General features: G+C 36.2%; 1 protein-coding gene across 1 annotated transcript in view; it reads left to right on the top strand.

Annotated features, from left to right (window-relative positions):
- LOC140171611 (non-lysosomal glucosylceramidase-like) overlaps window positions 1-16,440 on the top strand; it is a 37,616-nt gene extending 21,176 nt beyond the window's left edge. Inside the window, exons 4-17 of the mRNA XM_072194896.1 lie at window positions 429-544; window positions 1,482-1,709; window positions 2,756-3,004; window positions 4,179-4,281; window positions 5,412-5,565; window positions 6,015-6,140; window positions 6,738-6,904; window positions 7,652-7,756; window positions 9,304-9,411; window positions 9,898-10,049; window positions 10,823-10,929; window positions 11,670-11,812; window positions 12,403-12,710; window positions 14,462-16,440. Of these exons, the coding sequence (XP_072050997.1) occupies window positions 429-544; window positions 1,482-1,709; window positions 2,756-3,004; window positions 4,179-4,281; window positions 5,412-5,565; window positions 6,015-6,140; window positions 6,738-6,904; window positions 7,652-7,756; window positions 9,304-9,411; window positions 9,898-10,049; window positions 10,823-10,929; window positions 11,670-11,812; window positions 12,403-12,710; window positions 14,462-14,671 (2,276 nt within the window). The 3' untranslated portion in view covers window positions 14,672-16,440. The remainder of the gene's footprint in view (window positions 1-428; window positions 545-1,481; window positions 1,710-2,755; window positions 3,005-4,178; window positions 4,282-5,411; window positions 5,566-6,014; window positions 6,141-6,737; window positions 6,905-7,651; window positions 7,757-9,303; window positions 9,412-9,897; window positions 10,050-10,822; window positions 10,930-11,669; window positions 11,813-12,402; window positions 12,711-14,461) is intronic.
- The last annotated feature ends 5,626 nt before the right edge of the window (window positions 16,441-22,066 follow it).

The following is a 22,066-nucleotide window of genomic DNA, read 5'->3' as shown; positions in this document are numbered from 1 at the left end:
AAGGAATGGCTGGCATATTTTGCCAGGGGGATGGTCCATACAATCATCCCCCCAATGTTGACGCCTGCATGTGGGTTTCTGACCAAATTAACCTCATTTAAGCGCATTTGTACCCTAAACTTATTTGGTTCCAACCCCATCCCCCTCAATGTCAAAAAGAAATCTACACCGCTGATGGCTGGGGTTGTGTATATATACTGGTATTCAGAAGTAGTTGTCCTCTGGTGTTTTTGTATTGTCTAAAAAAATATAATATATTGTCGGCGAGTGATAGCCTGGCTGCCTATATATTTTCAAAAGAATGGCGATATTCCCCTCAAAATTTAGGAGACAACGTCCCTGTCAGAAGGTTATGCTATGCTTTGCAGTACCAGAAGTTGATATAAGTGGGTTAATTGTTAATTTATGCATGTTTTTTTACTTGCTAGGTGTACCCATTGGAGGTATAGGTTGTGGAGCTATCAACAGAGGATGGAAGGGAGACTTCTGTAGATGGTCCTTAACACCAGGCATATATACTTACAATGTTGTAGAAGCCAATCAGGTATGTCATCATAAAAGTGAAAGGGAATTCACAGCAGGACTCAAGGCAGCTCTGGATTAGGGAGAAAAGACCAGGTGCAATCACATTTGACCAGTCATAGTGATTATTGTACTGTAATGGCTAGTTAGAGCAGGTGCCATTGGCTATTACCTGTTACAAGTTTGAAGTCATAAGTTCTGTTTATCCGGGGTTGCATTTCACTAACATTTATGACAGTAAAATAAATTTCATTTGTACAAAACCAAATATTTTACTCACTATTGATGGTTTCGCCTATCATGGTCGATAGGCATCATCAGAATGATGTTGGTAGATCCTTATTTCTGTTAGGACGGATCCTGACTGTAGAGGATGTATACAGTCGGGAGAGGATCATACATGTGACTCATGTAGTGAGCCCCCTCTTCACTGTTTATAACATCAGGTCCTCGTATCTCCTGATCCATATTAATTCTTTGACATATCTTTCATTTGCATCACACTCCTTACTAAATAGTGAGTAAAATATTTGGTTTTGTACAAATGAAATTTATTATACTGTATATCTACAAACCTGATGAATCTATTTAGTGAAACATTTATGACATAGTAAATTCAAACCCATCATAACATACAAATCCTATGCCAGATGATGTTGTTTCTACGGATGGAATGATGAGCGGAAATGATGGTGGCATAGCTGTAAACAATCAGCTGGCCCAATGAACTAGTTGATACAAAGTTGAATCATGTGCAAGCCCTGTTAACAGGTTTGTCGACTTATGTTAGACTTCTTAAGTATAATGTTTAATTCTACGTATATTACCCAATAAAACTCTTTAAATTTTGACTACTGTTTGGATATGTACTGAATTAGGAACACAAAATGTCGGTAACTTTACAATTGTCTTTAAAATAATGCTCCCGTTTAACCATTTCTGTATATATTTCCTTTCAGTTCACTGTGTGTGTAAGGCGAAATGGCAAGACAACTTACCAACAAGTACTGAATCCAAGCAGTCCAAAGAACAAACACTTAGCAGACTCATGGAAGTGGGGGTTCCCCGGGGATCAATCCCAGTACCATGCTCTTTATCCTAGGGCATGGATGGTGTACAAATTACCAGGACAGAATATTACATTAGCATGTAGGCAGATATCACCAATATTGCCACAAGATTACAAGGTAAGATTTTCAATAATCTGTTAATTCTTTCCAGAAATCTCTCATGTCAGTCATACTTAGGTCGTGTTCATCTGAATATTATAATTATCCAATAAAAAGATCTTCCCACTGCAAGTTTTGATGCTTATCATCAAATTCAGAAAGCAACTGCAATGTAGTTAGCATTATTCAAGGTTTGTAAATTATTGTAAACAAATCATTCTAATGAGCTATTCCATTTAAAATCCACACTCCCCTTGTGGAATATTTTGGACATATCTTCCATAGGGGGGAGTATGAATTTTAAATGGAATGAACATATTAGCAGTTCCATTTCAAACTCACTATCCCCCGGTGGAAGATTCAGGTTGAATCTTTCTCAATGGGAGCTGCCTAAGGTGTTCCTTCCATTTGAAATTCATACTCCCCCTGTGGCAGATATTTCCAAAATCTTCCACAGGGGTACAGCGAGTGTGGATTTTAAATGGAATAGCCCAATATGTTCAAAGGACTCAGCAGCAAAATGTTGGTTCCTTATCTATGCAGAACTTCCAGTGAATAAAAGAAATGCCACATTGATCAGGGGTAGATGTTACTAAAAATTAAACCCTTTGGATCAAATTAGTGAATCATAAAGTTATTTAATAACAAGGATGGTGATTTGTACTGTGCACAGTACATGTATAAACCAACAAGCCTCAGCACTCTTTACAGCAATTTGCTGACCACTGTACTAGACTTGCCATATAAACTATTCAAGGGAATTGTCGCTAAGAAGCGTACATCATAAAAAAACCAAAGTGCAATAAACCATTGCATTCAGAATTAGCTTCCTGAGTTCTGGTATGGATAACCAAGACAATAAGCTGTTAGTTTCTTGCCCAAGGGAATTTCAAGTTAACTTAATTATTTCACGAAAACAAACAGGTACTGTCATGGGGCTTGAACTTGTTAAATGTGAGTGAAATCAATATCTGTGGTGAAATCAACCACAGTGTTATAACCGTCCCCAATTTTATAACTTCATTGTGTTTTAAAATGTTTTTCTATTGCTATATGTTTTACAGGATAGCTCACTACCAGTCGGTGTCTTTGTGTGGAAAGTGTTTAATCATAACTCAGAGCCAGTGGATGTATCCATCATGTTTACATGGCAAAATGGAACAGGTGGTAAAGATGACAGGACAGGTGGCAGGTGGAATGAACCATTCAACACTCAAGCTGAGAAAGAAGGCGATTCTGAACTGAGTGGGGTGCTATTACATGACAATCAGTCTGATCAACCATGTACATTTGCTGTAGCAGCTACGGCAAAGGTAAACACTATTATTTCTTCACTTTCTTTTGGTCCGTATGCACAAAACGAGTTAGACCAGGTCTTGGTCAAACTGTGGATTTAGATTTAGGGAGGGATCCCTTTAATCTTTTCTCTTCCTTCTTTATACTACTAGCAAAGTCCAAAAATTTAACTGCAGACATCTGATATTAAACTGCATATATTTGCCCTTAACAGGATCTACACTAATTTAGAATAAGGTATGTAAATTTCAGAAAGTTCCTTTTCCATAGGACTAATCTCCAGAGTTAGACCAGGTCTAAAGTTAGACCTGGTCTAACTTGTTTTGAACATACGGACCATATTAAGTCATCTGTCATATTTGCACTGTTGTTTGAGTCTGTGACAGGTGATTATGTGTGCAGTTTTGATTTATCAATAAAGTGCATGTACTGTTCATCAAATACAACTTGAGCTAATGTAGTAATTTAAAATAAATAATAATAATTAATAATAAATAAATTTTGAATTTATATAGCGCCTTTTTCCAGATCTTAGAGGACTCAAAGTGCTGTAATTTCGCTGCCATGGTGAATCATCACAATCAGATCGCAAAAATCTAGGCCGCGGCAGGTTGCAGTGCAAACCTATCCGCACTTAAAATGTGACATCCACCAATTTTCTGTGCAGCTCCCCAAATTCCATTGGGTAAAGGAAGTCTTTGATAACCAAACAAATAATCAATGATTTTTGAAAGCAGGAGGAAACCGGAGATCCTGGAAAAAACCTGCAAGAGCAAGCATGGATATGGGATAAACCAAATGCACATACAGTCCTTGGGCATGGCCGGGGCTTGAACCCGGGACCTCAGTGGTGCAAGGCGAGGGAACTACGCCCTCCCCCATGAACGTAATATAAGAACGATTTTGGTTTGGGTGGTTTTAAATGAGCATAAACCATTTAACGTCATTCAGGGATACAAAACTGCACACGTGCAGTACCCTAATCAGTCTACATCTAGAATCTCAAATTAATCTTTAATAAGCTTTAATAATTAGTCCACCTATCAAGCCCTATATCATAGAACGTGCACCATTCCTCTTATGTATCCTGCTTTATTTGTTTCAAAACTTCTCAAAATGCTCTCTTCCGACCCACCTTAATTAAGCTATTATTTTTGACATTTTCTCATTTCATTTTTGTATGTATTTTAGGATGGTGTCAAAGTAAGTCATTGTACAAGCTTTGATCCTGAAGCAAATAGCAAGGAATTATGGGACAGTCTCCATGGAAACGGGGCATTGCAATTAACAGAAGGTATGATAAACTGCATAACTTTTTTGTTATCATAAAAGTGCATCATATAATTTTCTTCTATTGGTTGAGTAAAACATATGTTTGAGATGTTGGAAAAATGACAGACTTTACTGCCATGGTTTTTCACCTAGGTGGGACAGGTGGAATTGACACTTTTTCTAGTGGAAACATACTAGGAAACCCTTACTTAGTATATGAAACAAGTATATGCTGACATACACATTTCATACTTAATTACATATTTTACGCATATTAATTAGCTAATTTGCATAATTAATTAGCGTAAATTGGCCAATTTTCAAAAAAATGTGGACCCACTATGCAATGTCCTATGAAGTTCATTGAGGTGTCAAATTAAAGCTCTTTGAAAGATCTAGAGCATGGACCTACTTCTGGTTACATACAGGGTTAGGTAGGGTTACCCCATTGGATTTTCCAATTTGAGGTGAATGCAATTTTGAAAATGTACCAAAATCACAATTTCAGGTATTTTGAATTTACTTTAATTTAGGTCCATGCCATAGATAATTAAATAAGCTTTATTTTGATACCTCAATGGGCCTCATAGGACATTCTATAGCGGCTCCACATTTTTTCAAAATTCGATATTTGCTGAAAAAATGAAATGCGTAAAAAACGTCATGCAACGGGTTCGTAAACAAAGAAAATAATAAGATTTTTGTTGTAATTAGCATGTTTTTTATACAATTTGCATAATTTTTCCAGATTTTTTTTTTATGTTATGAAAACTACATACATTAATGTGTCTAAAAATAACAAAAACTAATTTTTGATGAAATGATGATTTTGGCCTATCTAATTACACCTGTCCCACCTTAATTAAATGGGGTATTTCAGACATTGTGAGTTACACATACAGTGTCTCATAGGCCACTATGTTGTAATTTCTGTCTGTCAACAAAGAAGATACAAATTAGATTATTAGACAATGACTGAATCACCAAGAAAGGTTATGTACCCAAACATTGTGTTGTCTGAGGTTCCTGATGGTAAAAAAATCTGTACTTTTTGGAGCAAGTTGGGGGTATCAGGTTGTGGATCATAAAGTGCCCCTCTAAGTAATGTTTTCTATATTTTCTTACATCAATTTTCTAAATACTATATTGCAGGTGCGAGTGAGAAAACTGAGAAAGGTAGAGTCTGTGCAGCTGCTGTGTGTGTATCTTGCCATGTGGAAAGGAATGAGGATGCTGAGATGGAGTTTGTTCTTGCCTGGGATATGCCCAAAATACATTTCAAGACTAACACACAGTCTTACTACAGGTAATTAGAATGCACACACCCAATGAATTAGAGAGTATTCTGTTTTGCCCAGATCAACTCCTTCAGTCAGGCTGAAAAGGATTCAGCTTAAAATTGCTGAGATAGCTAAAAGCTGTATTTTGATTGGTTACCCAGATGATTATATCATGTGGTTAACCAATTAGGAAGACTTTAAGAAAGACAGTAGGTATGAGTGATCAGTGGACAATACAAACTTACCACTGTGGCCTGGGTTTGATTCCTTGCAACGATGTAAATAAGCATGATTGCTGATCCATTCCCGTCCAGATACTCCTATTATTCTCATGTTTTCTAAAATCAGACCTCCTAACTCTAGTCCATCTTATCTATTATAACTACAGCTGCACCTTCAGATCCATTTATTGGACAATAAGTTGCCCATTATGAATCCAGATATTTATTTCTCTTATTTGTATTCCACTTTTCAGACGATATTGTCGTTGGTTTGGCAAGGATGGTAAATCTGCGCCTACCATAGCCAGCTATGCACTCAACAATTACAAGACATGGGAAGAAGCAATAGAACAATGGCAGAATCCTATACTGCACAATGAGTAAGTGTCTGTCTTATAGATGCACAAGAAATAGATTTCCAAAAATAATTTCAAAATGAATTCAAAAGGCAAACAAAAAAGAAAATATATGACCTGTGGTTCAATGCTTTGTGAGTTATGTGATTCTAGCTGCCTCTATGTTTCAGTAGATATCCAGAAAAGAGACCAAAATTTCAGTTGATTCTGATTTTGTGTTTGTCAGTTATGCATGATTATGTGTATTATATTGCTCCATAGCATTGCAGTTTAATTCTGGCATCAAACTTTGACACTGGGATTGAAGTTGTAGGAAATATTAACTGGTTAATAGTCTGTGCACATAGATCAGCTGGTGTTAGCTGAACTTTTTCCATTGTACGCCATTGACCAATCAAATAGCACCATTAGCTCATGAATATGTAAGTGTAAATGAAATAAACATGCACATGAGAGTTGATGTATAACTTTTTGAATAAGCCTCATATTTGGTCACAAGTTGAAATCATATATATTTTTAGTTTTAAATATATGAGAACATGTGATCAAAGATATCAATTTAAAAATGATACTGCACAATCTGACAAGCTTATTCATTATTTTGTTATCTACATAATATAGATCTTATCCAGATTGGTACAAGTCGGCATTATTCAATGAGTTGTATTTCATATCAGACGGTGGGACTGTGTGGGTTGAAACACCGGAGCCAAGCACAGAGGCTATCAATGGACACTTTAAAACATATGACTTTGTGAAAGAATATGGACGATTTGTCTATCTGGAAGGTGAGATCATGAAATTGAAGTGTTTGATAACCTCTACTTATTGTCTGGAACCAAGACTATCAAAATATGTTTGAAATCTGAGTTTGATTCAGGGGATGAGGTTGTTGGAGAAAATCTATTTTCAGGTATTTCATGCACAACTGATCAATGAATTGATAGCTGATATGATAATTTTATGTGTCAGACATGTAATAATCAAAGTACAGTCTAGGTGACAGTAGCCAATCAGACAAAAGGTTGGAAAGACAAGTAGAAATAGGGCTATTCCATTTAAAATCCACACTACCCCTGTGGAAGATTTAGCTGAAGTCGTCCACAGAGAGAGTATAAGTTTCGAATAGAATAAACAATTGGGTAACTTCCATTTGAAATACTCACTCCAGTTGTGGAAAATATAGGTTAAGCCATAAATTATGGCATAATACAGAGGGAGTATGGGTTTCAAAATGAATTACCCTGACCAAACACATTTGAAAAACATACTCCCCCTGTGGCAGATATTTCCAAAATCTTCCACAGGGGTAGTGTGGATTTCAACTGAAATAGCCCAATGTAGTGATCTGATGGTGTTTCATTGAAATCTGCAGGGTTGTAGTTGCAAAGGACGCAGACTGCCGCCTTAGAAAAATAATTTTGGATGAAATTTGAAATATAGGGTATGATTATAATTGTATTTACACATTTATTTGAAGTTTTTTTTTTCCACAGAAAATTAAATCCATCTTTGTATTTTTCCACCATGTGCAGGTCATGAGTACCGCATGTTCAACACATATGATGTACATTTCTATGCCTCATTTGCCTTGCTGATGTTATGGCCTAAGCTAGAGCTTAGTCTTCAGTATGACATAGGTGAGTCTGTGTTACAATCAACAAGGTACCATAAAGATTTGCCTAATGGCGCATATGGGTTCCCTTACCATAACTGGAATTTTAGGCACAGACTAAAAGTGTCCTCCGGTAAAAACTCTATCAGCAGAAGGGGAGATTGTCAGAGGAGGGAGCTCTCTATTTGTACATGAAATTTACGCTAAGGCAAATCGTAACAATGTGTAGAATAGAAACTCTGTGGTATCTCATATGATAGTCATATGGTGTAAATGGTATGCTTAGCCTGAGTCGCTCGGCCTATCTCGAACAAAATCGCCATGCGTAGCTGTTGAAAAACGAGAGGATTTGCTGTACTATAACGGCAATTTTTGACACAAAGATATAGGGATGATGACGATGTGCGCCATTATGCGAATCTTCTCGGTGATCAGAATCAACATGATATGATATCATCATCTGAACAATGCAAAAAGACATCTTTGTTAACTTATACCAACGTGGGACCATTAAAGGTCTGTGACCCGATCGACAGCATCATCCCCCCGATATTTTTCATTGTTGATGAGGTTTTGGTATCACATGATAGATACTATTTTTCTCATTACTATCCTGAAATTTGACGCTCCAAGTCGATGTATTTCCGGAGAAATCATGAATCACAGCGGTTTTTACAGGTTACCAGTTTGTAAATACTAAAACTTCGTCGGAATTGTGGGGACGGAATTAATTGCGAATCATCAGTCTCCTCAACAGTTACTTTGGTTTCGCGTCATACACATTCTGTGAAAAAAGCGAACCACACTAACTGCTGAGGAGACGGTACGCCGTATATAGTTATACAATTCCAAGATGGACGAGGTGGGCGATTTAGCTCAATCGATTAGCGCGTTGTGTTTTACCCGAGAGATACCCGGTTCAAAATCCGCATCGGAAGGGTTTTTTTTCTCTCCATTTTAACCCAAACTTTTTATATTCATTTGAAATGTACATATTGCAAGGGGAAATATATTTTGTTTTTTTTTCTGAAACGGAACGAAAAAAACAAATATTTTCCGCTCACTACGGGCCGGCATTGTACAGCATTGTCGCCATAATGAACGGGAATTGTTGTTGTTGCTTGCCTGCCCATAATGCAATTCACGTTTACCAAGGTATTGGATTGCAAATTTGGCTGTTTATTCACATTTACGCTGAAAATGCTCTCGTTTTCTCACAAAGCAGCATAAAGGGGCAATATTTGATATTATTATGTAACTTTAAAGACAATCCATATCCAAAACCAATAGGGTTACCCCCCTTTAACAGAAAAAATATTTTCCTATGGTATTTAACTAAAACACTCTTGGCAAATACATAAAAATGTGCAGATCTTCAGCAACAAAGCAGCCAAAGAATTTGAGAACTGCAGCAGATTTAAACAACCGTCTCTTACACAGACATATACCACGCACTTGATTGTGACTTTTTAACAACACTTATATCATTCAAAATCAATCGTTACACCAGCCAACTTTTAACTTAAAATGGCCATTATTTATCAAGGTTTTGTCTTTTATCTATTTTTTTAGGAGCAACAGTGACACATGATGACCCAGCAGCCTACAGAGAGCTGGGGTTTGGTAAGGTAGCTTACCGCAAAGTTGCCGGCTATGTACCACATGACGTTGGAGATCCAGGTAGGACACATGGATATTATAATACATGTGTAGTAAACTAGCTACGATATCAGCTTAAAATAGTTACAATATTAAATTGGTGGTCTAATTTCTTTGTACCTCACTTTTAGGCCTATCACTAAAATATTCAGATTCTATTTTCAGGTAAAGTGCACTACTAGTTTGGATTTTAGAAACAAAAATGTGTATTACAATTAGGCCATAGAACAGGATGAATGATACACCACTATGCTGAAACGAATATTAGTTATATTCGTCTCATCCAGTATGTCCATATCATCTGATGAGCGGCATATTTCATGTCTACAATTTTGCTTGATAACATAAAGACACTTTTGGAATTATTTTTCATAGTTTTGTGTTCACAGGTAAACCAATGATGACATCAAAAATAAGTCAATCTTGCCCCCCTCCCTGTGCAATAGCCCAAATCATGTCTGAAAAACAAATTTTGAAGATGTAATTTTGTTTCTTCTTATGACACAGAGGATGAGCCATGGCAGCATCTCAATGGATATTGTTTCTTTGACACCTCAAACTGGAAAGATTTAAACCTCAAGTTTGTTCTGCTGATCTACAGAGACTATTATTTCACCAAAGATCTTACTTTCCTCAAGGAAATGTTTCCCAAGTGCCTGGTAAGTTGCAATTCCAAGAATATTCTGTGTCCATCAAAAAGACTTGATACAATACAAGACAATACAATACAATACAATACAATACAATACAATACAATACAATACAATTGGAGAATAACAATAGGAATTTTGTAGATCTTTTGGACAATTGACACCAAAACTTGATCGTACTCTATTGGTGACTTTTATCGGCCCCATCGTGGCTGACTAATGATTGGTTGACTCCTTCACACCCCTTTCAAAGTGTCTTGCACACCAGATGCTGGTCAAGGATTTTGACTTTACAACTTACTAAGCGTGTATGATCAAGTTTTGAGGTCAAGTGTCCAAAAGGTCACTGATCCCGAACTTGGGTTGCCAGTCTCCTGATGAAAGTCAAAGTTGTGACCAAAAAACTGTTGCACTTAATGGGAGAAATCACAAAACATGTTATAAAATAAATATCTCTTGGTGAGACAACTCCAAAAGTTTAGATTTCTTATTAGAGGAATAAACTAATATCAATTACAAAAGAAAAAGCAAATTGGTATTTTCTATGCAGAGAAGATTGACTGCAAAGGCTAAATTATATATAGTGTGTGATAGAGATCATCATCATCATCATCATCATCAGTTGGCTGTTTCCAACTGATTTTGGGCTAGCAAAACCATATTGTTTGGCTGCAGCATCCCCTCAGTATCTCCCAGCAGGTACTGGATATACTGCAAGTCTGTATGCAACTATTCATTGTAAATTTGTCTTTTTTATGTTTCGTTATTTGTTGAAATTACAGGTTGCCATGGAAATATCCAAGAAGTTTGATATTGATGATGATGGTATTATTGACAACTCTGGATTCCCTGATCAAACATATGATGCATGGACAGTCACAGGGGCTAGGTGAGTATCCAGGAAGTGTGATGTGTGGCGATTATGGCTTAACCGATTATCGGATCAGATATCGGCCAATATGACAACATCGATATCGGATATCGGATCGATAGTCAAATGCCATATCGGTTGAGCCCTAGTGGCGATGATACTGATTTTTTAAACTTATGATCTCAACACAAAATAAGACATACCTCAAATTTTGCGGTCACAACTTCGGAAGACTGGCAACCCAAGTTCAGGATCAGTGACCTTTTGGACACTTGACCCCAAAACTGGATCGTACACTGTTGATAACTTGTATTGGCCCCATCGCGGTTGACTAATGATTGGCTGACTCCTTCACACCCCTTTCAAAGTATCTTGCACACCAGACACCAATTTTGACTTTACAACTTACCAAGAATGTATGATCAAGTTTTGAGGTCAGGTATCCAAAAGGTCAAAACTGTTGCACTTAATGGGAGAAATCACAAAACATGTTATAAAATAAATACATCTTGGTGAGACAACTCCAAAAATTTAGATTTCTTATTAGAGGAATAAACTAATATTAATTACAATAGAAAAAGCAAATTGGTATTTTCTATGTGGAGGAGATTGAATGCATCGAAAGGCCCTAATAGGGATTTCAGGTGGGTATCCCCTTTGACAAACATGAGAAATGGGTAATAGCCCTATTTGATCCCTGTTCTCTAATTTATGGGAATAGAAATGACTTTACTTGTTATAATTTGTATCCATTCTAGTGCCTACTGTGGTGGCCTGTGGTTAGCTGCGGTTAAGTTCCTCATTGAAATGGCACAGGTACTGGGTCAAGAAGACGATGTGGGAGACTACAAGGACATATTGGAAAAGGGAAAACAGTCCTATGAGAAGAAACTTTGGAATGGTAAGCAAAACAAATATCACAATTTGGTCATCATTTTTATAATACCTAACAGTTTAAGGGATGGACTTAACTAGTCCATTTGGAAACCAGACCCCTATGGAAGACATGACCTTAATTTCCCACACAGGGGGCGTAGATTTCAAATGGAGTCACCCATTCAGGTAACACTTCAGGTGACTCAGGTCATGTCTTCCATAGGGGGTGTATGGATTCCAACTGGAATAGCCGATATTATAGCATAGTGACATAAGGCTGGAATGGGCTATTCTAGTTGAATTCCACACAAACTCTCTGGAAGACATCCATTCAGGTAACCCATTTCTAATTTACACTCCCTATGTGGAACATTAAGGTCATGTCTGCCTTAGGGGTGTATGGATTTCAACTAGAATAGCCCAAAGTTTTGGATCAAAGACATCCATATAAGTCAGGGTTCTGGAAAAACTATATTTTGGAAATTGGCAAAAATCACTGCAAAGTCATGGAAATCGATGTTCACCCCATCAGCGACAGGAAAGTGCCCATTATAGGAATGATCTATTACATGTACACAATTGAAACTTTCACTTTTTAACCATTTTCAACAACAGGTACCTATTACAACTACGACAGCAGCGGTAAATCCTACCATGACAGTATCATGGCAGACCAATGTGCAGGTCACTGGTTCCTAAGAGCTTCTAACATGGTCCCTGAAGGCCAAGAGGTGTTCCCTCCAGACCATGTCAAGACTGCCCTCAAGACGGTCCACAAGATGAACGTGATGGCCTTCAGAGATGGTCATTTTGGAGCGGTAAATGGAGTACGACCCAATGGGAAGATTGATACTACTAGTTTACAGGGAGAGGAGGTTTGGACTGGAGTGACGTATGGTGTAGCGGCAAATATGATACAAGAAGTAAGTAGAAATTGTAGTACATGTATTCCATTTTTCACCCTGATGTGGCATTGACGTAAGTGCGCATTTCATTTGGCGCAGCTTCAAGTAGCTAGTGTTCGCTCAAAGCGCTGGTACATCGACCAGTGTTGTTGGCCCTTGAACAGCTCTGAAATGTACAGTAAACACAGCAAACCAAGGTGTATTTGGCCCTCAAACAAAAATCTTTGAAATTATTTTGGCCCTCTGTGGTCTGTGAGCAAATACAGTTGAGAACCCCTGGGGTAGACTATTCCTGAATGTTGTTTAATGGTTTGTAAGGTGTGTCTTGGGCCACAGTGGTCTGCAAAAATCTTAAAAGTGGCATTGTACACCTATAAGTACCCAAATTTATATATTTTTATAATTTTTATTTAATAATGTTCAAAGGACGCTTCTTTCAGTATCAATCATATCAGACTAATAATCGGTGGTAATGGGTTATTCCAGTTGAAATCCACACTCCTCCTATAGAAGACATCACCTTAGCCTTCCACACAGGGAGTGTGAATTTCAACTGGGGTTACATAAATGGGTGGCTACATTTGAAATCTACACTCCCTCTGTGGGAGATTAATGTCATGTCTTCCATAGGGGGAGTATGGATTTCAACTGGAATAGCCCATTTTCAGCTTTGGTTTTGTACTTGTTCAAACAACCTTGCCATTTCTACTAAACCTAATTATCAGAAAAACTGAGCCAATACATTGATATTTGATCTCATTTACAAAAGCGACATCTCTTCTCAAAGTTGAGGGGAGTTACTAAAATCAATATAGCTCATATTCCTATATGTGACATGATCTGGTCCATGGGGGCCAAAGGCGGCAAATTTGAAACTGAAATAAAGGTAAAAATATGGAGTAGAAAATAGACATCAAAAAACTTCAATACTTTAGAACCAAGAATGCTAGACCTTTGGTGTTTTCAATAAATGATAGCCTATTGTATGTATAATGTAATAATTACAGTAACTCAACTTTCAAAAATGCCTCCTTTGGCCCCCATGGACCAGATCGTGTCACATATGGTACAATTCTGGTTTACCCTGTTTTAGGGTTTGGTTAGGGTTATACTTGTCCGCAGGATATACCAGAATTATTCCATTACTGCCTCCCAGTTAGGTTTGTACTTTTCACAAAGTAAATTACTGATTGCAGTTATTAGTACTTTGAAGTGACTTTATTTGAAGCAAACAATAGAAACCAATATGATAAAAGAAACAAGATACAAGATACCAATATGATACCATAGAAACCAACAACAGGGCATGTCCTCATAATGCACTTTCTGTGATTTGAAATGTGTTGATTATATTTACACAGAGCTCTTATCATGTGTGTGGTAAAGTGTTTCAATCTTGAGTTTGATCACTCCTAAAAAGTGTTATTAAAAGTGGCAAACAATTAGCCCTAGCAACAAATGATTACAGCTTGGCAAAAGCCATCTTAGTATGAATGCTGCTTTATATAATATGTTTGACTTATAATTGGCAAAATAAAATGAGACTATTTAACATCATGTATTAATAAAGAATGGTGTGCATGCACTTAGGCACAGCACTTATGCTAGCATAATGCATGACTGGTGCACATATTTATGCGAGCGTAAGTTGGGAGTTATTGAGGTGGACAGTAACAAAAGCAAATATTTTTTGCCAATTATAAGCCGAGCAACTATAAATAGTAAAACAAAATTAACTTTCAAACTTGAATACTTTTTTTACCTTCCAGGGTCTGGTAAAAGAAGGTTTTGAAACAGCCCAAGGTGTATATGAGACATGCTATGAGAGGGCTGGGTTAGGATTCCAAACTCCGGAAGGCTACATGGTCAGAAATGTGTATAGATCATCAGGATATATGAGACCATTAGCTATATGGGCCATGCAGTATGCGCTGGAGAAAAAGCATCTGGAAACGCCAACGGAAAACGGCACAGAATGATAACAGGAGAATATAGTATGAATGGTAAATTTTAGTTAGGGGCCGCTACAAAACGCAACCGCCGGCTGACCGGTGGTTGATGGTGATTGAACTGCCTTCCATTGTTTTGAACAATAGAAACTGGGAACTGGACGGAACCTGCAGGAAACAGGCGGTTGAGTTTTCAAGCCGTCCCTTACAATGATCAATTCAGTTGAAATCCATTACAACTCATATGGAAGACATGCCCTTAATCTCCCACACAGGGATTGTAAATTTCAAATGGGGTTGCCCAAATGGGTAACTACATTTGAAATCTACACTCCCCGTGTGGGAGATTAAAGTCATGTCTTCCATATGAGGTGTAATGGATTTCAACTGGAATAGCCCATTGAAATAAAATGTGCATTCCATACAGAGCTATCGTAATGGTAGTGAAATTAAGAATTGTAGCCCATTTTTATTTAACCCAGAGCTCGACAGCTGAAAACTTTCAAGCCTTTCTTGGGACATTTTTGCAATTCTCAAAATTGATATTTTTGTCCATTTTAAATATTTTGATTTTGTATAGGAAAGCAATTTTTCAAAACAGATAAACAAATCAACTAGGAAATTGCAAAACTTTGAATTGACGTACAAAGTAAGAGTAAAACTTATGACTATTTAATGAAAATGATGAAAGTGAAAAACTTTGAATGGATGTATAAACTACGCACAATAAATATTAAGCCCATTATCTTGCTTAGTGCATTTGTAAAGTTGCCTATCAATATTCCAATCAAATTGGAGATAACTTAATCATTTTCGCATCGTTCTAATATCACATCTATCCTGAGATAATCTTTTACTAATAAGGGGGGCTATCATTTTCTTCGGAAGGGGGTTCCAAATATACAGGGGGGTCATAAAATTTTCTATGACCAAAATTGTAGAGAGTCACAAGATGACCACAGATAGTGTGTTTATTTTATTCAAAAAGACTGATTTTAATACAATTTTAGCCTGTTTAGGGGGCAAGGTGTGTCGGTGGTGGGGGTCATAAATTTTTGTTGCCAAAATAGGGAGGTCGCAATTTTATTGACACCAACTTTTGGTAAATTTGGGATTTGGGACCCCCCTCCAAAGAAAATGTTAGCCCCCTAATATTGACACAATTTTGAAAATGTTGAACATTTTTGTGTTTTTATGTTAGTAAGTCACAGGTGGCAAAAATATTTGGTCTTCTATTTTATTATTACCATATGTAGATAGATAGTGTCCAATTTTATATGGTCTCTGGACAAATTTTATCATAGAAAACTTGATTTTTGTAGTAATTATGATAAGTAAAAAATTTGGAAATGTGTGTGCAACATTTATGATGTATGGAAGCACTGTTTTAAACTTAATCATATAAAATCTTGTTTTGGTCACAATCAAAGTCTCTAGTCTCTGGATAACTTTTATCATAGAAAACATGATTTTTGTAGTAATTATGATAAGTAAAAATTTTGGAAATGTGTGTGCAACATTTATAATGTGTGGAAGCACTTTTTTAAGCTTAATCATATAAAATCTTGTTTTTGGTCACAATCAAAGTCTCTGGTCTCTGGATAACTTTTATCATAGAAAACATGATATTTTTAGTAATTTTGATAAGTACTTGTTTCAAAATGTGTGTGCAACATTTATGATGCATGGAAGTACTTGTATAAAATCTTGTTTTGGTCACAATTAAAGTATATCGCAATAGTCAATGTATTCAGGTTTTGTCTGATAAGAATAATGTGCCTTTTAATGGCTTTTATATGTTTTTTGTCTCGCCTGATAAGGCAGGAGACTATATAATCACTTTTCCGTATGTATGTGTGTGTGTGGGGGTGTGCGTGCGGGGGTGCGTGTGTGACAAATTTGATTAAAGTTTTGCTTTTCTCGGAGACTAGGAGTCGCACGTTTCTCAAACTTGGTGGGTGGGTGCATCTTGATCCGAGACAAAACCGGTTTGTATTGGTTAGTGGGTCAAGGTCACTGAGGACCTCTAGAGGTCATCTGAGGTGAAATTAGTAAAAACGGTCGGATGGGCATGAAACTTGGTAGGTACAGTCAACATTTCAAGCCAAATTTTTTGAAGGTCATTTCAAGGTCACCAGGGGTCATCTGAGGTCAAATTAGTATAAACTGTCGGATGGGCATGAAACTTGGTAGGTACAGTCAACATTTAAAGCCAAATTTTTGAAGGTCATTTCAAGGTCACCAGGGGTCATCTGAGGTCAAATTAGTATAAACTGTCGGATGGGCATGAAACTTGGTAGGTACAGTCAACATTTCAAGCCAAATTTTTGAAGGTCATTTCAAGGTCACCAGGGGTCATCTGAGGTCAAATTAGTATAAACTGTCGGATGGGCATGAAACTTGGTGGGTACAGTCAGCATTTAAAGCCAAATTTTTGGAAGGTCATTTTGGGGTCACCAGGGGTCATCCGAGGTCAAATTAGTAAAAACTATCGGATGTGCATGAAACTTGGTGGGTACAGTCAACATTTAAAGCCAAATTTTTGGAAGGTAATTTTGAGGTCACCAGGGGGCATCTGAGGTCAAATTAGTAAAAACTGTCGATGGACATGAAACTTGGTGGGTACAGTCAACATTTAAAGCCAAATTTTTGGAAGATCATTTCGAGGCCATCAGGGGTCATCTGAGGTCAAATTAGTAAAAACTGTCGTGTGGGTATGAAACTTAGTGGATACAGTCAACATTTAGAGCCCATGTTTTGAAAGGTCATTTCAGGGTCACCAGGGATCAAATTAGTAAAAACTGTTGCATGGGCATGAAACTTGGTGGGCACAGTCACCATCAGCCAGATAATCGTGCCTAGCCGATAACCGCCACATTCATTTACCTCGACCAAAAGTAATCACAAAAGCAGGTTGTTGCGAAAGCAGGCGAGACTCGTGGTTCGAGAACCGCCTTGTTTAAATTTCATGTGCCAATTGGTCATTCCAAGAGATTGTTGGGACCACATATTATTATTATTATTATTTATTATTATTATTTTGATGAGTTACTGTTCTTTTCAATTAATACAATTTTTATTGCTTTTTTGGCAGTTATTGTTTTCTTCATTAATATAATTTTTTTTCCTCTATACAATGTTTAAGTATCAAAGTGCTTGTTCAATAAGCCAAAACAGCATTAAAATTCACAATGCATTGTGGGATAGTTTTTGCAGTTTTGGTACACAGTGAACTCTGACCTATCAGGAAAATTGTTGGTTTTTTGTGCATAAAAATATTATTTAAAATGTTTTACTAGAATTTTAATAAAATGAAAAAAACATGGTTATCTCACATATTATTTTTTTTAAATATTTTAATGATAACATTCTTACAATAATAAATGAATGAATAATAAAAAGCAATTTCCCCGATAGGTCAGAGTGTAACAAAAGCATCCCACAATACTTTAGGAATTTCTAATACCGATGTCGCTTAATCTTGTGCCAAGTAAGTAGAATCAACCACTCAATAATCAGTCAATGAAATTGATTTACTTTCCATCAAAAACAAATAACAAAATATAAAATATTATAAAAATGCGTAAAACGGTGCTGGAGGTGCAACAAAATGAAGAGCCTGTAGTTGTTGCACCACTTTACAAATAAATTACACAATTAAAACAAAGTAAGGACAATTTGGAGAACTGTTAGCCGTCAATTGTACACAATATGGTGAATCATTCAATCAGCAAGTGACATTGTACAGTAAGATCATGAGTATAACCATGTACAGTAAAATCATGAGTATAAGCATTGAGTTTGATGGTTGCCTTGACATAAAAAAAATGGTGAACAAATTTAAATTGACATGCTAAGTGGAGGCAATGATTTAAATCAAAAGAAAAACTATGATGGTACAAACAACACAATGCAGTAGTTAGAATGATAATGTAAAAATAAAAAACCATGACATTTCGGAAGTATAAAATATCCCTTTTACTACCTAAATACATCAAGAAGCACTAGTAGTAACAAGCACTGCAACTGATATAAAGTATTTTTCATCAATAATGTTGATATATCTTGTGTAAGTGGTTTCAGTTTTCATAAGTTAGGATACATGAATGATAAACTAAAAGAGAAGCTCATGGTGAAAACAGATTTACCTTTACTTTTGATAATCTGAACAACATTCTGTTGTAAAACTGCCAAATTCTTTAGCTATATGTTGGTTGGCTTCACATTGGACACAGAACCTACCTCTGAGTAAAGACACATTTACATAACAGACTATGCAGGTCCAAAGTGACTTCTTTGTTCATCTTCTCTCCTTTTTCATTTCTTCTTTCCCTTCCGATAGGCAGCGTTTGAAATGAAGTTTACTAATTGACCTATTCCAATCTAAATGGCATACCGACCCAGGGGATGGTTATACAATATTGATATTTGCAAGGTGTTGGTTTTGATTATTTACATATCTACCCAGCAAGCAGAAAACGTTTTTAAAAATGTTGGGTTATATAAAGGGTATAAAACATTTTAATAACATTTAGAAAACATTTTTTTTAAACGTCTGTAATACAAAACATTCAAATGTAATGTTATTAAGTGTTGATTAAATATTTTGCCAAAATATTTTCCAAAAACATTTTGCAATTAATATTTTTAAAATGTTTTCTTGACCTTTATATAACCCGACATTAAAATGTTATTAAAACGTATTGACCAAAGCCAAAACGTATGTATAACACATTTATAACGTTGTTGTGTTTGCTGGGTACTTATTTATTTATTTATTTTTTTATGAATAAGTTCTTTCTTCCAATTATAATTATGCATTCTTAACTTAAATGTGTCTTAATAACCTGCCAAAACTATGTTTTTTGTAAGTTTTTACAGACAATCATGTAAGATATTCTATAATCTATTAATGTCATTTATATCTTCTATTATAATTATATTGCATGTAATTTTAATTTTAAATTATTGTAGATATTGTGGAAAGTATATAATGTGATAAAGCCAAAAAAAAAAAGGTTTGTCTCAAAGCTCACAAGAAATTTAAAAACAAATGCGAAATGCAATTTTTTTATTTATTTTTTTATTCCTGACTTTTTTTATGGTATTTTGACAAAAAAGTCTGATTTTCGCCAATTTTTTCTGGAAAAACTTTTTTGGAAATAAAAAAATTTCCGCATTTGTTTTTTTCCAAATCTCACGATTTTACAAATGCGTGCGTGAGCAATGAGACAAACCTTTTTTTTTTTGGCCTAATGTGATAAGTAAAGTATGAAATAAATGCATGTGTAGCATCTACAGTTTCTGCCAAAGAAGAACGGCAGTTGTTTACATTTGAGAGCGTGCACAGCGTAAACACGGAAGTGGGGTTCTGATTGGCTGATTCAATCATCTGATAATCATAACAACAGATGCAGTAACCTGATTGGCCGATTACGCATCAAAACGCATCAAACAAAGGTCCACGTATGTCGCTAATTAACAGGGTGCTCACATCAATCTCAGCAAAGGACTGCCGTTCTTCTCTGAAATTGAGTGTATTATCAAATTTCTGGCAAGACAAGTGATTATTTTTTTCTCACAAGATTTAGTTCGACTGGCTATCTTGGATGATGACTTCTGTGATAGAACCAGAAATGCTGTTGAAACCAAGCAATCAATTTGAAAAAGACATCAAAAATGCTAAATCTTGGATTTGTCATACAAAATCTTTGATTTTAGTTTTCAGATTATTAATGATATGTGACCATCGACCACAAAAGGGGCTGTAATTTCAGCACAACTAGTTTTGAAATATTGTTCTTTGAACCTTTCATTAAACAATAGAAAACAATGGATTTCTCTGCATATTTATTGATTATTTTACTACCTTTGTAACAAGCAATGTGCAATATATCATTGCAAAGTTTATTCTGATTAAAATTTGCCTGTCCAATATATCTCAAAAAGTGAAAATAAATAAAAAATAAAATAAATGTTGATATTTATATAGTGCTTTATGCCGTAAACAGCCTCAAAGCGCTTTACATTTATTCCGCCGTCATTAGAATATGTCAGAACCACGTTTGCTGTCTACAAGTGGCGCAGGGTTCATCAGTACAACGACTGTGACTACCCCTAACAGCTTCCCATTGCTCTTGGGTGGGGTGAGGCAAGCAAGGCAAAGCGCCTTGCCCAAGGGCGCAACACAGTTGTGGGACGGGGGACTCGAACCCACGCACGTCGAGCAAGCTCTCAGATTAAGAGTCCAAGGCCGTAACAAAATGCAGACTTTACAGCATGTGTGTGGTTGATGGTCACATATGAATATTAGTAAATTGGCATATGAAAGTATAAATAGATTTATTAGCATTATGCTGCTGATATAATGCAGGTCTACCAATATGTTAAGGGAAGTCAAAATAGACGTTTCCATGCATAGTAATGTTGCTGTTTACAATAATAGAAACAATTTGTGCACAAAATGTCACAACCATTGCAACTCGATGCCCAGGTGGCTTTTCTGTAATTAAATAGAATTTTTTTTCCAGTTTGGTTAATCCATCTGAAATCCACACCCCTATGGAAGACATGACCTTAATCTTCCACACAGGGAGTGTGAATTTCAAATGAGGTTACCTGAATGGGTGACTACATTTTGCATATACACCCTTGTGTGGGAGATTAAGGTCATGTCTTCCATCGGGTGTATGGATTTCAACTGGAATAACCCAAATTTGTGCGCTAGCTGAAAGTGCACTTCTTAAAACACCAGATGTGAAAAATGTAGTCTCCAATGCTATTATTAGCTCTATGCTAACACCTGTTACTGTCATTTCCATGGCAAATGACAATTTCCAAGTAGTGGCTTTTTAAAATATTCACAGAAGGCACTAATTAGGGTAGGAGAGTATTTTAACACAAATGTGCATTCTAGATGTTGTTTGACCGCAAAGTTCCTGGAATGTAGTCTCATTTAAAAGATACAGACAAAAATTTTGGAAAGAGTATTTTTGGTGTTACGATATAACAAGCAAAAGTTGCCAAAAATTCACCTTTTCTTAATTTTCTCCGGCATACAATGTAATTGTTGTATTTACAAAATATTTGTATTAGATTCCTTGATGTCTTGTGTGAATAATTAAGAAGTTATAGCACTTTAGTACATGCATGTCTGAGAGTGCATAGCTGCCTTAAACTTTACAAAGATTTGACAAAAATGACATGTTTTATGACCTAAATAGGAATGTAACCAAACAATTGGGAGTCATCTCCAGTTTTGAAAGTAAGAGCCAAAGCTGAACAATTCTATTCATGCATTACATATCAAATTGTTTGATTGACATTTAAACCCATACCCAGCAAACACAAATTTTATTTAAAACATTATAAACATGTGTTATATATGTGACCATCCTCCACAACTGAGCCCGGATGTCGCCAGTG

The sequence above is a fragment of the Amphiura filiformis genome, chromosome 15 (assembly GCF_039555335.1).
Source record: "Amphiura filiformis chromosome 15, Afil_fr2py, whole genome shotgun sequence".
Taxonomy (NCBI): Eukaryota; Metazoa; Echinodermata; class Ophiuroidea; order Amphilepidida; family Amphiuridae; genus Amphiura; species Amphiura filiformis.
This window is presented reverse-complemented; position numbering and strand designations above follow the sequence as displayed.